Source organism: Hibiscus syriacus, unplaced genomic scaffold (genome assembly GCF_006381635.1).
Source record: "Hibiscus syriacus cultivar Baekdansim isolate YM2019G1 unplaced genomic scaffold, ASM638163v2 tig00110356_pilon, whole genome shotgun sequence".
NCBI lineage: Eukaryota > Viridiplantae > Streptophyta > Magnoliopsida > Malvales > Malvaceae > Hibiscus > Hibiscus syriacus.
Genome location: NW_024062700.1, coordinates 1,138,974 through 1,156,118, shown reverse-complemented (window position 1 = coordinate 1,156,118; position 17,145 = coordinate 1,138,974). Strand labels below are relative to the sequence as shown.

Genomic DNA, 17,145 nt, shown 5'->3' with positions numbered 1-17,145 from the left:
AACTAATTACTTTCAATATTATAGGAAAATATCCAAATTATATATTTTGTTTACAATAATAGTTGTAAACTCATATTATAATTTTAGATATTTTTATTTTTTAATAATATTAATTGTTTCTATTTAAAAAAATCTTATTAATTATCACATTAAATATCAATAAAAGTTTATTTATAGTAAAATAAATTATTTTTTTAAAATTAAATAATTATTTTACAACTTTAATAAAATTATAGTAAACAAATTATTTACATATTTTACTCGACATATGACTGAGAGGAGGCTGCAGAACATATGAATATCTAGATGGGACAAAGAATAAAAAAAACCCTAGAGAGCAGCGTAACATTTTGTGGTAGGAAATCTATGGGAAGGTCGTACAGTGTACGTTCCCGACATCGACCCATCCAAACTTGGTTAATTAATCATTTGGTCCCCCAACTCCTTTATTATGTCAGGAGCGTTGGTCGACGCGCGCTACAGTTTTTCCCTCGTTTTTTCTAATTTTTGTTCTTCATATACATTCGAAATAAGATAAAAAGCATACGAGACCACTGTACTTAAAAAAAATATGACACGAATTAAATTATTTTAATAGTTAAAATTATCGTTATTATTTTTAGAAATCACGAATTTAAACACCAACAATTGTCAGAATGATTAAACGTTTATTATCAAATGATTGAAAATACATAAAACATATACTATTTTGTAATCACCTAGTAACATTATTTACTTATATTTTTTTTCCAAAATTTGTTTACATGAAAGTAAAAAATAATCACTTTTTTTAAAAAACAAAAATAATTTATTGATATTAATAAATCAACTGGAGTAATTTTAACGATGAAATGACTAGTATAACCCCGTAAAGTAACAGCTGTCTTCGTTAAAAAAAATGGTGTGGAAACCCATGGACAAAGCGCTTCACCGCAGCTTTACCTCCACCAATAATTTCTTATTTCTCTCACTAAAATGAAAAGGTGTTTAATTTCATTTATGAAAGGGTAAAGTACGAAAGTGCTCACTTAACAATATGGCATTGCTTTGTTGAGTAACATATTATTTTAAGTTATAAAATAGTCCCCTAATTATATGATATTGTTCTGTTGAGTCTTTTGACTATAAAAAGTTATAAAATTGTTATTTATTGTTCATATATTTCAAGTTCATCAGATTTGTTAAAAAATTGATGATCATCTGAGTTGGACATTGTTGGTTATATCGCACATTGAGAGGGTAAATCTCTTGTGAAGGATATTTAAAGAATCTTACCCTTTTTTGTTGAATGTGATTAGATGACTCCCTTGCATGTGCGTGCCGCCATTGATGTCGGTCTCGCTTGGATTGTGGTTGTACTCGATACGTCCGTGCACGTTCTTAACGTTTTAGAGAAAATACGGAAGAATTTTTTATTTGAAACTAATGTTTGTAAAATTGATGAGAATTTTTAAACATATTTATAAGAAAAATAAATTTTTAAACTAATCAGATTATTTGCTGGAATTATCTGTTTAATTGTTGGCATTATGGAAATTCAAAAATTAATTTGTTGTATTTTAACAGCTGTGATAGCTGTTAATTATGATTTTGACTTTCACAAGTTGAATCTATACGATTTTGGGGTTAAATTCGAACCTTTATTACATCATACATCAATATAATTTTCGGGCCTGATATCAACAGTTTATTTGTCGATATAATAACTGTCTCAATAACTATTTTTCAAATGAACCTGGACAACTTTTGAGGCCATGTTTAGTCTGCTACAACAATATAATTGCAGCATTTAATTAGCTATTATATTTCAAAAATAAAATCCGTATTTATTATTAATTTTTATTTTATAATTTTATCCCTATTTAAAGCCTATAAATAGAGAGGTATTGAGAATTCTCAAATCATCAAACAATTGAAAGCATTTTCTTTCATTTACAAATTATATCAAAAGTTATCTTCATTTTTCTGGTGAGAAGAGCAATTTCACTATTGTCCACTCTAAATTCGATTGTACTAATTTTCAGAGAGACATGCTAATCTTGGGGGACGATCGCCTATAATAGCGATTACACATATAGAGGCGAAATTCGTTTTTAAGGCAGTGGTTTATACCACGACATTGTTGTTCGATTTAATGTTTCATTATTTTATATATTTTCAATAAATGCTAACGATTTCGTTTTGCAATTTATATTTCCAACACAAGTTAACATACTAACTGAGATATGATAGCGATTTGAGATTCTATAATCACATTTTATCATATCTTAGTTAACAGGTTAACGTTCAACTCAGATTGTCGTAATTTTTTAACAAAAAAGGATAATTTTGGAACATATGAATAGTCAAGTAACCATTTTTTAATTTTTCATAGTCGGAGGACTCAATAAAATAACGTCCTATAGTCAAAGAATCATTTTATAACTTTTAATAGTTAAAAGACTCACTAAAATAATACCCTATACTTGGGGACCATTTGTGTACTTTACCCTTTATTAATTTTATCATAAATAATCATAATAGATCTTCGATCATCTCCTCTTCCATTTTATTCTTTATATCTGAAGCCATAATAGTAAATTCAGTCTCTGTTTAACAGGAAAAAAAGGAGACGGTGGAACGACGAATTAAAGAAAGAAAAAAAAAGCCCATAATTTTTTTTCTCAAAGGAAAACACTCCTTTTTCCCGCAAATTTCATTTTCAATTTTGACAGAGAAAGATTGTCTTTAAAGCCCTTTGCAATACGGTTTTTGTTGGGAGGGCACATGGGGAGGGTTCTACCGGAAACATCGAAGCCTTCGTCGGAGGGCGCCACCACGTCGTCGACTTCGGTGATGGAGACGGTGAACGGATCTCACCAGTTCAAGATCACGGGGTATTCGCTGTCGAAAGGTATGGGGGTCGGCAAGTATATAGCTTCCGATATATTCATGGTGGGTGGATATTTGTGGGCGATCTATTTTTATCCCGATGGGAAGAGCCCCGAGGATAATGCCACCTACGTTTCCTTGTTCATTGCTTTGGCGAGCGAGGGGACCGACGTTAGGGCGCTTTTTGAGCTCACGCTTTTGGATCAGAGCGGGAAAGAGAGGCATAAGGTGCATAGCCATTTTGGGAGGACGCTTGAAAGCGGACCGTACACTCTCAAGTATCGAGGCAGCATGTGGTAACAGTTTATTTTCTTCCTCTTTTTCTTCATGCAATGATTTGTAATTTCGTAAACTCAATTGGAATTATGGGGTGTTTTTTTTTGGGGAGTGAGGGGTTTACAATGATGGATTTTCTTTAGCTGTTTAAAGTTTTGGGGTTTGCTTTTTAATGCGTTGATCATGATTCTTATTTTATGATTTTTAATGGCGTTTTCACGGAGTCTTGCTAGATAGTAAGAACTGCATAATGGGTTGTTCTGGTTCTTGTGTTTGTAATTTGCAGGTTGACTTTGTTGTTTATGTGCTGGATTCGGTTCTTTTATCTTTTGTTTCGTTTATTGTGCTTTATGTTCGTTCTTAGGGGGTTAGGATGTTTGTATAACAAGTTTATTGCCTATAAAATAGCAAATTGTAATTCGGGGGGGGGGGGGTGGAATTGGGAGGATAAGCTTCTTTCTCCTAACACATGCTTTTCAATATGAAAAGTATTTGGGATGGCCGGCAGAATATAATGTCATAAGAATTATGCTAATAGTAGGCACTGGATGTTGTAAATCACTACTCTGTCTCTGAGGTGCATCCAAAATGGCATTGTGTTTTGCTCTGTGCATTAATTCTCCAGCTCATTTCCTGGCTGACCTTTATTGCTTGTTTTAATTTGGTGGTATCATAAAGCATTTGGTTACAATCAAGTCATACATGATTGACTAAAGACGAACGTAACAACATATTTGCTAGCCTAATCAAATAACTCCTTAGTCTGTAGCTCTTGATTACTTTACTCCTTTGATTGCTCATGAGTCATGATGTCTGGCCTTTACTAACTAGATGATAATGTTATAAAGGCATGGAATGCGGTATATTTGTATTTGGTCTTATCTACTTGGCACATTGACTCTTAGTGCCCAATGCTTGTGGGGGGAGGGTTTGTCTAGTTCCAGGGTTTGATTCCTCTATCCTACCCCTGCAATAAACAAAAAGAAGCATATTTTATGATTATGAAACTCTGGTGAGTGGTGAAGTAACTCGTTTGATTTGCTGCAGGGGCTATAACGATTTTTCAAAAGAACTCTACTTGAGCAATCGGACTACCTCAAGATGATTGCCTCTCTGTCCATTGTAGTGTTGGTGTTGTTAAGTCACATACAGAGGGTCCTAAGATCTACTCCATAGCTGTACCTCCTTCAAAAATTGGTCATCATTTTGGACAATTGCTAGAAACTGGAAAGGGATCTGATGTAAGCTTTGAAGTTGATGGAGAAGTCTTTCCTGCCCACAAGTTGGTACTTGCTGCACGTTCACCTGTGTTTAGGGCACAACTTTTTGGTCCTATGAAAGATCAGAATACAAAGCAAATAAAAGTTGAAGATATGGAAGCACCAGTTTTTAAGGTTCAGTAAAATACCTCCTCTTCTTATGTTGGACAAGAATTCATGCTACTTCTTGACCATCATTAATTCATTATGCATTGTTGATATATGCATGTCGTTAACTTGTCATTGATAGAATGCCTGATGTTAATGATTAGTTCTTGGAAACTTTTTTATTCCAATTAATTTACTGGGTGACTGATGTTATAACCTATGACGTCAAGAGTCACTGCATGGACTGTCTTAATCTTTTCGTTAATTGCTTCTTATAACACACATGTTGGCAGTCAATGGTTGTAGTACCTAATAGTAAATTCATGAATACGCATTTCCTTACATATCTAAAAACCATGATATACATGCTTCATTTGAGTCTTCCAACATCTTTTTGTCAAACTAAAAGCAAATTTGACTATGCTAGTATGCATAATGCAATCTATGTAGGACAAATTACTGATACATTGTAGTTTCTATTCCCTGTTTTGCACATTGCAGGCCCTACTTCACTTCATATACTGGGATTCTCTACTCGACATGCAAGAGCTCACTGGTATCAACTCAAAGTGGGCCTCTACATTGATGTCTCAACATCTGCTTGCAGCTGCAGATAGGTATGGGCTAGAGAGGCTGAGAATAGTCTGCGAGGCCAATCTTTGTGAGGAAGTTGCCATTAACTCGGTGGCAACCACATTGGCCTTGGCTGAGCAGCACCATTGTTTCCAGCTGAAAGCTGTGTGTCTCAAGTTTGTTGCAATGCCTGAAAATCTTAGAGGTGAGTCCTCTAATGTTTTTGACATTTAAATCAGTATTGCATCAGGGTTATCAATGCCCGAAAAGAATTTTGATTTTAGACAGAAGCATAGCAACTTATCATGTAGCTATATAATTGCAGGTTTTTGTTAACAATGTTTTCTCGACTAAACCTTTGATTTCGGTTTTTAATCGCAGCTGTAATGCAAACAGATGGTTTTGAGTACTTGAAGGAAAGTTGTCCGTCTCTGTTGACGGAGCTGTTGGAGTATGTGGCTCGAGTGAACGAGCACTCAGTGTTTACATGCAAACATGGGAATGAAGCCATCTTTGATGGAAGTGATGCGAATGGTAGGCGGGTGAAGCAACGGCTTTAGCTGCATCCTGCTACAGTAACTAGAAAAAGGAAATTAACGACCAAAATAGAGGAAAATATAATTCTCTATAGGACTAGAATTTTTTTTTTGGTATTTGTAAGAGATGTAAATTCAGTTGTGCTTTGGGAAGTGTTTCCACAATTGAAATTCCTAGTCTTTAACGCTTGTAGAAGACCTAGTATTTCTTAATATTATTTGGTTATCAATTTTTAAATAATATGTTATATATTAATTGATTGATTTGATATTTTAAGTTAATTAAATATAAATTTAAATGAAAAAAATAAAAAAAATATATTTTTAAAAGAAAGTAAATATTATTATGATGATATTTTATTTAAATAATTTTATATGATTTTAAATTAAAATTACATTAAATATATGTTTTAGAAAAGACATAATATTATTATAAAACGGCGAGGATTTGTTTTTCGATTGGTTTTTCGTCCTATTTGTGTTTTCACTTCTCTAATTCCACATAAGGAGAAAAATACGAAAATGGGCCTTAAAGCAATGGGTCCAAATATTAGCCCATATAGAGAATGAGTTTGTTGGGTCATTTCAGTGGACCCCCACCAGATTCTTAACCTGCACCATTTCTTTCTTCCCTTCCTACTCTTAACCTACACCCTACCAGTGATTCACGTGACCGCACCATTTCAATATCTTGCATATTCCCTTTTGTGTGTGATTATTTTTGTTTCGTAAAAGCCCGAAAAAGAAAAAAAATTTGGAGAAAAAGGGAGCCGGGGTTTCTTCTTTTAAACAGATTGAGTTTTGCTTACTCACTTCGAATCGAGGGAGCGTTTCAAATGCCTTCAAAATTTTGTGCTAAATTGTTGCGGCAGAACCCTAGAGAGTACCAAACTGTTACGCCTTTTGGGCGTTTTGGCGTGCCTTTCAGTTCCGATTAAATTTTTTAATATACTTTCCGATGGCGCCCGCCCGAAGGAAAGGCACCAGTAAGGCGGCTGCTTCCGCCGCAGCTCGCCGACAATGGAAAGTCGGCGATCTTGTCCTTGCTAAAGTCAAAGGTTTCCCTGCTTGGCCTGCCACGGTATGCCAATACTTATATCACTATCTTTTTTTTTTGTATATTTTATGAAAATCTTTTTTATGTTAGAAGATGCGTTTATTTCATTAGGGCTTACAGTTGCATGTGAGGTTTTGTTGATAATTATTTTTGTCGGTTTAGGTGGCATGGTTAATTTCTTTTTATCTAGGGTTTAATTCTGTGTTACTAGAGTTGGGGGGTTCTTTTTGTTTAATTTTACTTGGTACTAATCAAGAGAAGATATTATTGTAATTTGTTCATTCTGAATCTAGAATGAATTTATTAGAAGATTACCTTAGGACCCATGTTGGCTAGTTCTATTGAAATCTGATTGTGCAAAATCTATTTTTTGGTTTCTGTATCCTGCTAAAATTACTTAAGAGTATGCGCATATTTGTTTTTGTCATATCTAACTTACTTTTGATTTTTAATGCTCTCAATCAGCCTGTTTTTCTTCTAATTTCTCCCCTCTGATCACCACCCATTTATTTTATTTTGTTTTATTTGGTAGCATAATCATTTTCTTCTCATGTTTTTGTTTCCTATTGCTTGCAACAGATAAGTGAGCCTGAGAAGTGGGGATATTCATCTGAGAGGAAGAAAGTTTTGGTATACTTTTTTGGAACACAGCAAATGTAAGTGAACATTTCATTGTTATCTTTCTGTTCTACTCAACCTTTTCGTTTGCTGTTCTTTTCTCTTGTTTTGTCCCATTTTGTCATTCTTTCAGGTTATTAGTTTTTTATAACCCATGTGTAAACTTAGTTTTACGTTTGGTTTTAACCTCAATATGCTGTTGTTACATGAGTGATCCTTTCCTTAGTTAGATTGGATCTTCTTTTCCATGTTATCTAATACCTTATGCTCTATTTGGGTTGCCTTTGGTCCTTCCACTTTATATAATAATATTTAGCCTGATTAAAAGTTTTACAATTGGATATGTGTCAGAAAAGAAGTTTTACACGCTGGAAAAAAAGAATTCTAGAATATCAAGTGCCAGGAAGTATTGCTGGTATTTTTTCTGATTTAGGAAAAGTCATGTAGTTATTGGTTGATGCTGATGAGCTATCTTTTCCTTAGTTAAGCTTGGATCTTCTTTTGCATGTTATATTACGGTCAGCTTTATGCGCTCTTTGGGTTGTCTTTGTTTTTTCCTCATTATATTATAATATTTCGTCTGATTATAAGTTTTACGGTTTTGGTTGTGACCATATTTGTTTGTAAATAAGTTTTACATGGTGTTAAAAAAGAATTCTAGAATATCAAGTACCTGGAAAGTATTGCTGGTGTTTTCCCCCAATTTAGGGAAAACTTGTGTGGTTATTTTTTTATGCTGATGTTTAGTAAGAGATGTGGCCCTTAAACTTGGAAATCTATGTAGTCATTTCATAACTCGGGTTCGCAAGTTCATTTTTTTTTCAGTATTGTAATTGTACTTTCTTCTTCCTAATGATATTTCATTTGTTTAATTTTTGATGAGAAAGATTTGTATAACCTTTTAAAAAACTGAAAAGGGTGGTGGAATGAAAAACACACTATTTTTAATGTGTAGCTCCTTTATGTATAATAAGAATTTAGGTACCCACTTCTATTATGTCTGCTATAATTACATTATCTAAATAAATTGCATGACTAAAAGCTATTTCATATATATGTTACAGGGGTTACTAGTCATTATTTTTACTATAAATATTGTTTTAGAACTTTTTTCGATTGTTCTTTGTCGTTTTGGTAGTTATATTTGTTATAATGTTATGTAAATAAATCATGTATATCCTTTACATTGATTAAAAGCAATTGGATTTATTTGTTGTAGGGATTAGTAATCATGATAGTTACTATAATTATGTTACAGGAATTAGGAATCATGATAGTTACGAATCATTAAGATTTTATTAGGAGAAGTTTTAGAATATCTTATTTATGAGTATTTTATATCATTAGAAGTCTTTCCTTTGTAGTAGACGTGCTTTTAGTTACTTTAGTAACCCATTTATTTGACCTAATGTAGCCTCTATCAGTGTTTAAAAAGGCGCTGCTGAGGCGCTAAGGCGAGGCGATTTCAATGAAGTGCAGAAAGGCACTGCCTTTTCAAATTTCTATGTTTTTTTTGTCTTTTATTATGTTTTACATACTAATATATCAACAACAAAAAAGAAGTAAAAATGAAACGACAGTGAAGAAAAGAGTAAAACATGATGGGAGTGATTAGAAAAGAGAGTTTCATGGGAGACATGAAAATTTGGAATGAAATACAGATAAAGGGGGGTGCTTTACCTTATATAATTACTGTTTGTCTCGAAGTTTGAAAGAGAGAGTCAAAGGGCATGAATAGAGGTCATTTTTGGTGCTAAAAAAGACAATCGACTGAGCAAGCAAAATGAGAGAGAGGCATGCATGCACGAATTGGGAAACGGGGGAGGAAAAGATAGGTTTCAGTGAGTTTTGTTGCGTAGTGATGGGTTCTTGAGCAGCACGTTTAGCACATGGTGAAATTTGAATCCATGAGAAAGAAAGAAAGAAAAGCTTGGAAACACAATTTAGAAATACGGAAAATGGAGGATTAGAGTGGATAGAGGAGGGGTTTAGGATGTAGGTGGTGTTAACATTGAGGAAGACACGTTTGTTGAGAGGTGCAAGGTGGGGGACAAGAAGGAGACAAGTAAGAAGTTGATGCCAACTCATTATTAGACTTCTATTTATTGTTTCAGTTTCTTATGTAGAATTGTGGACCAAGGAAGGAAGGGGGTTTTTGCTTGGGTTCTCAAGATTCAATGGTTGATGGAACAAAAGTGATGTTTAATACATAAAATGCTGATAATGAATACTCTTTGGTATTTATATTGCATGAACAGTTCTTTTTGTTTGATTATACAACTGGGAAAAACTTGTATAGCTTTTGTTTTTAAAAAGTGTTCCTCACTTCAATAAGGCACGTGCCCTGCGCTTTGGCTGTAAAACCTCTATCGCCTTAGTGCGCCTTGCACCCTTTTTAATACTGACCTCTATTTAAGAGGCCAATTTGAAAGAAATAATGTTAAGTCAGAATTTTTATCGATTTTTACAAGATTTAAGATTCTCTCCAAAAAGTGTGAGGTCTGGGTTTAAAAGCAAGTCTCCTCCTAAGGGAAGACTTATAATGATATAAAATACTCCTAAATAAGATATACTAAGAAATTGATTTCCTTATAATAACCATATAATTGATACAAGGGCAACCTCTAACAAAATATTATTGTAATTTTTTATTGGTCTTTGTCATTTGGGTATTTATATTTGTTATTTGACACGACTCTATCCTTTTTCTCCTTGTATGTTGTTTCCTTTGGCATATTTTGGGTTTTGTTAGTTCTTATGGCTACCTTTCATGCAGAGCCTTCTGTAATCCTGCTGATGTTGAAACATTTACGGAAGAGAAGAAACAATCTCTTTTGGTCAAACGTCAGAGGAAGGGTGCAGATTTTGTTCGTGCGGTCCAGGAAATTATTGACAGTTATGAGAAGTCAAAGAAGCAAGACCAGGTTAACAATTGTAATTCCGATGATAGAGTAACGCGAGCAAATTGTGGGAACTCAGTTGACTCATCCGCATCAAAGGATCTAACTGACACTTGTGAGGCTACAGCTGAGATTCCATTAGAAACTTTGAATGTTGTTACAAGTCGAAATGATCCAAGCCTTGTAACTGAGGTTGCTCAAGCCGAGGCAAAAATAGATGGTCTGTGTGCAAAAGAATCCATTTCAGAGCAACCTCCTGATACAGTGTCGGTTAAAGAAACACACGCACTGACTACATACTCGTCAAGAAAAAGATCTGAAGGTTTACAATTTCAAAAATCCATTGCACATAAGAAAGCAGCTCAAGTTCGAAGGGGTAGAAGCTCATCAAGGTGGAATCATCTAGATTCCAGAACTTTATGAAGCTATCTAATGATGTTAGGACTGCTTTTGATATATCAACAAATGTAATCCTTGATGGATCCCTGAGGAGGAATAAACGATTCAGGAAGTCTGCAGAAGCTTCTGAGAGTGATGATGTTGACTCATCTCTGTTAATGTCAAATGGTAGCATTGATGATAACGGCTCGGAAATTGCCACTGTTGATTCGGATGGTGGTAGTTTGAATGAAGGCAGCACCATGGATTCTAGTTGTAAACCTGAACACTCTGAGAATGTTCTTGAATGTTTAGAAGGAAATGTTGAGTTGAGTAAAGGGGTTGATTTCCAAATAAAGGCCGTTGTCATTAAGAAGAAAAGGAAACCGTTTAGAAAGTGGGTGAATAATGACCCTGCTGAGCCTCCTGCTAGAATGGGGAAAGAAGCAAATTTGGATTTAGGAATCAATAATGCTAGGGAAAATCTGCAAAATACATGTGAAAATTCTAACAATAGATGTCCCAAAGATGATGGAGATGAGCACCTACCGTTGCTGAAAAGAGCAAGGGTTCGTATGGGCAAACTGGTAGCTGCTGGTGAGTTCAATTGTTCTTTATCAACTGAAGAAAAGCCTGTTAATGATGGTGCAGTCAATTCATTGGAGCAGACGAGTCCATTGTCAAGCTGTCACGACGATTCTCCTATTGATAGAGACTCTTTAGATTTGAAAGGAGCTATGGTTTATGTATCACCTTCAAAAGGTGACATTCAAGTTCAAGGAAGCAGGCCAGAACATCCAGAACCTTTGAAAATTGAGAGAAATCAATTAGGCTGCTTGGCAGGTGGAGAAGCTGCCTTGCCTCCTTCTAAACGTCTCCACCGTGCTTTGGAAGCTATGTCGGCTAATGCTGCTGAAGATCAGACATGTGCTGAACACACACAAAACTGGAAACACCAGATGGTCAATGTCATGGTTCTCCAATAAGGAGTGACTCTCATATAACTGTTAAGGACAAAGAAGCCAGAGGGTTGGAGCAAGGTGGCATGGATTTGATTGTGAATAGTGATTCTGGGATCTTTATGCCAAATAAAATATCTTTGGAGAAACTAGCCAATTCTTCTTTGGAATCAGATATTTGCAATCAACCAGCTGATAGTCCTAACAGCCCAAAGCATGAACTCAATAAGGATGTCTTAGTTCAGTCCATGAACCATGTTAATCAAGATACTCCTGAAGGCCAAAGTTTAGAATACTTAACACCTATTATTGGCAAAAGCCAGTCTCCCAATAGTTGTTCTTCAGATCAGCAGTTGCTTTCAAAGGGTGATTCTGATGTCGAACCTGTTGGCTTAAACAGTTTTAGGGCTGAAAACCCTAATGAACAGTTGAATACATCAGAACATACTGACATGAGCTTGGATCCTATCTCAGTGACTGGGAAAACTTGCAAAATTTCACCTCAAGATGGTTCAAATGTGTTTCAGTGGGCTGCCCAGCATACCGGTCATGAGAAAATCGAGTCATTGAAGTCTCAAACTGATGGCAACAGCTTAGTCCATAGCATGTAAGCATTGCTACCTTATTTCTCTCACAACTATTCAGTGGATTGATATTGAGAGACATTTTTGTTAAAGATATACATGAAAATTTCACCATTTAACTGTCATTTCCACCTGTCATCGTGGAAGTGGTTTCTCTAATCTAATCTTTTTGAATATGAATGTAATGAGTAATGACTGTAAGTGAATTAAAAAGTTGCAATGCTATATATTAACGTAAACCTTGTAAAAGAATTGATTTCCCAAAGGGACTTATCTTAAGTGTTTCCTTAGTTTTTTTTATGCCCTTTGTAAATATCTGCCATTAATTTCTAGATTTGCCTGTCTTGTTTGACTCAGTTGTGAGGTTCCAGAAGCATTTCAAACTGACCCAAGGCGTATGGCAACTAGTTTGGTTTGTGATGACAATTCAGACAAGGATGTTTTAGGTGTCCGGTTAAGTTCATATTCAGTTGATGAAGTAGATTCTCCTGCTAGAGTCTCTCCTTCCAATGCTTCAAATTTTCATGTTTCCACTTCCGAGAGTGATAATATAATTCAAAGCAATGGGTACTGTAGTCCAAATGTTCAGTACAGATCCAACAAATCTCTATCTGTTTCGATTGCTGATGATGAAGGTAAAGCTGACCCTGTGGTCTCTGAAAGACCCAAATCTGTCAGTAAGTGCAGTAATCACACCGAAGCACATTCTGCTTTGTCATCCTTCGAAAATACACTTGTGGTCTTAACGAGGACAAAAGAGCATTGCTCGTGCAACACACATAGCTATTGATTGTGCAAAATTTGGTGTGTTTGCTAAGGTAAGATATTTCTCTACTTTTTTATTTGCTTTAATTATAGGTGTTGGTTTCATGGAATCGGATTCTAGTGGTATTAAAATTGAGGGATATGTAAAGATATCTGAAGAGGTTTTATTTGGACTTCTTGTACAGAAGAAATTAGGTTCTATTGTGGAAGTCAAGGACATTCTATTGATAAATGTAGTTAAAGAATAAAAAATGGTTGAATAAAGGCGGTAATTTAAGTTACTCATAAATTATATGTGAATTTTTTAGTTAGTTTCCTAGCATTGTTTTTTTTATAGAAGATAGGCCTCATTAAAAACCCCCTTCATATCCTACATGTTATATTAGTAACATGAAGGACATAGGAAGGAGGAAAAGAGTGCCTCTGATATTTATTAATCTGAATCATAACATACAACCAATCCCTAACCACAGACTGCTTACAACAACATAACACTTAACAACATAACACATACTGCAGCACTATAATCAGAAGCCTTAAAAAAGCTGACTAAACACAACATCTTAAGAACCACAACACATAACCTCTAGATCAACCTATACCAGCTTTTGCTAACTCATCCGCTTCCCAATTAGCAGCTCTCAAAATGTCTTGAAATAATACCCTTTCCTTCCACAAAAGTAGCTACACCTCTTACCAAGGACTGAAATAAAGGGGTACATAAATCTGGATTTTTAATCCACTTCAGAGCCGTGGTAGAGTCCGATTCCAAGATAATTCTCTGACTTGGAAACGATCCTACTTCAATAAGAGTCAAACCTCTTTTGATCGCCAATAGCTCTGCAAGTATAGGAGGACCATCTCCAATTTTTTCAGAGAATGAACCAAGTTGCAATCCCCTGGCATCCCTAATCAATCCGCCTATTCCTCCTTTATCCCATCCCTTAGCCATTGCCCCATCAACATTAAGTTTAAGAGAATGTTATATTAGTTTCCTAGCATTGTCAACTTATTCAGGCCAGAAAAGTTGGAGACTGTAAATTGTTGGATTAGGAATCTGTTCTAAATTGTTTTGGGAAAAAGGGTCACCGAATAAGTAAAAAATTATTTATCAGTACAATCACTGCTTGCAATACTTGAAAGCTTTGAATCCCTAATCATCTTTTTGAGTCCATGTGATTATTCAAGGATAAATTATTTTATAATAGCTTCTGAATGTTTATATTTCTTGTATGTTCATGTAGTTAAATATTTTTGGGTTAAAGTTGTTAAACTTTTTTTTTATATAGATTGTTATGTTGTTTATCAATGGCATTTCTGCTGCTTCAGTATTAACACTCTAAATGTAACTTTGACATCGGCGAACTTGGCATTAAAAGTCAAAAATTTGTTTATTCCCCTTTATTGGATTTTTATTAAGACTCAGTGTACTATATAGAAGGATAGTGAGAGAGTGGTTGTGTTCTGAGAATATCTATATGTATGGTGCATACATATATACTAAAACATCCATTCCATGTGAAATGCATTGATTTCTTTGTTTTAACATAGGTTGTGGAAATCATTGCTCGAAATTTGGAAAGTGAGTCAAGTTTACACAGAAGGGTGGACTTGTTCTTTCTTGTGGATTCTATTACTCAATGCTCCAGGGGTTTGAAAGGTATTATTTGTTTAACTAATAACTTGAAGTATAATTTAGCAATAAGATGGGTGTTTGGTTATGTATCATGAATGTGACTGTCCAGGTGATGGTGGTGGTGTCTACCTTTCAGCTATTCAAGCGGCATTGCCTCGTCTACTCTCTTTTGCAGCTCCGCCTGGACCTAGTGCACATGAAAATCGTCGGCAGTGCTTAAAGGTGAGCGATTTTTGGCTTCTTTTTGTTTTAGATTTTTTAGTTTCTCACAGACTTCATTCGATATAGGTTTTGAGACTTTGGCTGGAGAGAAAAATCCTTCCAGAATCTGTTGTACGCCACCATATAAGAGAAATTGATTCATATAGTGTTTCCTCTTCTGGTGGACCCTTTTCTCGGCGTACAGCTAGAACAGAGAGACCATTCGATGATCCTATCAGAGACATGGAGGGTATGCTTGTGGATGAGTATGGAAGGTATGGATTTCTGAATCTCTTTAATTCATGATTACTTATAAATTTCTAGAATTTTGTTTCTAATATATTTTTGTTTCCTCAGTAATTCTAGCTTTCAGCTTCCTGGATTTTGTATGCCCCGAATACTGAAGGATGAGGGAAGTGATTCTGATGGAGGTAGTTTTGAGGCTGTCACTCCAGAGCATGATTCTCGAATCCCTGAAGAACTAGAGGCAAACCCTGCAATTGAAAAGCGCCGACTATTTTGGAAGATGTTGATGGTGAACTTGAGATGGAGGATGTTGCCCCCTCTGAGATTGAAATGAGTTCAACCACTGCTGCTGCCGGAGTCAATGCTGCACAAGCTTCAGGAATGAAGGGTGATCAGCATTTTTCTTTGCCATTTGCCCCCCCTTTACCTCATGATGTGCCTCCATCATCACCCCCACCCCTGCCTCCACCGCCGCCTCCCAACCCTCCTCCTTGCCCAATATCTCATCACTATGGAAATGTTGTTAATTCAACAAATCATACAAGCATACATGTAGGTCTTGTTTGTTTTGCCTGTTGTGATTTCATTTTTCTTATTATTTAAAAGTGATATATGTTGGTATTTCAATTCTTTGTTTTGATTATATTTGCAGAATAGTCAAGATGATTCGCAATCTACAGTTCCCTCATCAGTTGCACCCAGAATTAATCCAGCTATATGCACCTCTTCAGTTCCTTATCACGGGCATGAGTCGAGAGATCGTCCAGTCCTATGCAGTTTTCTGAGTTTAATACCTCTTTCAACAGTTACTCTGTACATCCTGTGAATAATATTCAACAAAGTGATGGTCCGAACTTCCATCACAATGACTACCCTCCGCCACCCCCTCATCCTCTTCCCTCAAATCATTTCTCATATGGTAATTCAGGCCCGCATATGAACCCTATGAGGGATGCCCCACCTCCTCCCTACTCCAACAGGTACTATTCACCTAACATGGAAGGGGGTAACTATTATAATAGCCATGAGAGAATGAAACCTCCGTCAAATGAGCCTAGAGACAACTGGTGGTTTCCTCCGCCACCTTTCTGTGGTAAGTTCAAATATATTTTCTACTTATGATACTAGATAATGCAATATGCTGTTATATTTTATGTTGCTCAGACTCGTCTTTTTTATGAAGTACCCATGTCTGATACTTGCATACGGGAATATGACCTCCAAGGATCCTTCACATATATAGAAACTTAGAAAAATCTAGCCATATATGTGACCGGCACTTGCACCTGAGTCCGAGTAACATATGTTAATTTCTTTTTGTGTCTAATGACATTTGATTGTACTTGTTTTATGTTTTTGCTCATACTAGGTCCACATTATGCTGATAATCCTGAAGCACCATACGGCCATGGATCATATGGCGGGCCCCAATGTGAACCAACAAGGTATCCAAACCATGGGTGGGGCTTCCATCCCCCTCCAATGAATCACAGAAACTCCTTTCCAGTCAGACCTCATCCAGAATGTGTAGTTCCTGTTGGATCAAGAGGTTTGCATTTCTCCTGTGAAATTGTGCTGTGCAAGAATATATATAAAAAAGGCTTTTTCTTAAGACTTCTTTTATGCATTCTAGATACCCTGCATTAGGGCAGGTTCTCAGTACCTTTTTATGTGTTTCAGCTTCAAGCTGGCGGCCAAGTTGATGCCAAATATACAGAGAGAGCTGCTTTAATATTAATTGGTAGGTTATTGTGATTAGTTTTCATTTTGAATCTAATGCTCTCTCAATAAATTCTGGGTTGATTACTTGCAACCCTTTTTTATTTTTTGCTTTTGATATGGTTTCAAATGGCACAGGATGTTGAAAAGAGTTGTTGGAGGATATATATTGTTTGCAAAGGAAGGAAAGAAGTGGTAAATGAGATTCGAGTTGGGAAACGAAGGTCAGCATGTTGGCAATGGCAACGCTGGTTTTTGTAAATGTATGTATTCTATCATCTCTACCGGAAGATAGATAGACAGACAGATAGGGGACTGAGGTCAGGGCTGAGAAGTGTGAACTTAACTCCCTAACTCTTGGCTTACCAAAGGTCAATGTATCTAAAATTTTATTATTATTTTTGCATAATTTATTTCAGAAACGCCCTTATAGGAACATTATAGCATTAGTAACCCCCT

The 17,145-nt window shown here is 35.6% G+C and overlaps 1 protein-coding gene and 1 pseudogene across 1 annotated transcript; both read left to right on the top strand.

Annotated features, from left to right (window-relative positions):
• Positions 1-2,571: 2,571 nt before the first annotated feature.
• Positions 2,572-5,859, top strand: LOC120121027 (annotated as a pseudogene).
• A 446-nt stretch (positions 5,860-6,305) lies between these two features.
• Positions 6,306-17,124, top strand: LOC120121018 (protein HUA2-LIKE 2-like). The gene is given in 17 exon segments (XM_039140497.1): positions 6,306-6,704; positions 7,260-7,336; positions 10,075-10,589; positions 10,592-11,515; positions 11,518-12,142; positions 12,477-12,878; positions 12,880-12,937; positions 14,436-14,544; positions 14,630-14,742; positions 14,809-14,996; positions 15,079-15,233; positions 15,236-15,519; positions 15,620-15,731; positions 15,734-16,060; positions 16,337-16,516; positions 16,648-16,708; positions 16,825-17,124. Coding segments are annotated over 16 exon segments (4,215 nt in total). The 5' UTR covers positions 6,306-6,581; the 3' UTR covers positions 16,671-16,708; positions 16,825-17,124.
• The last annotated feature ends 21 nt before the right edge of the window (positions 17,125-17,145 follow it).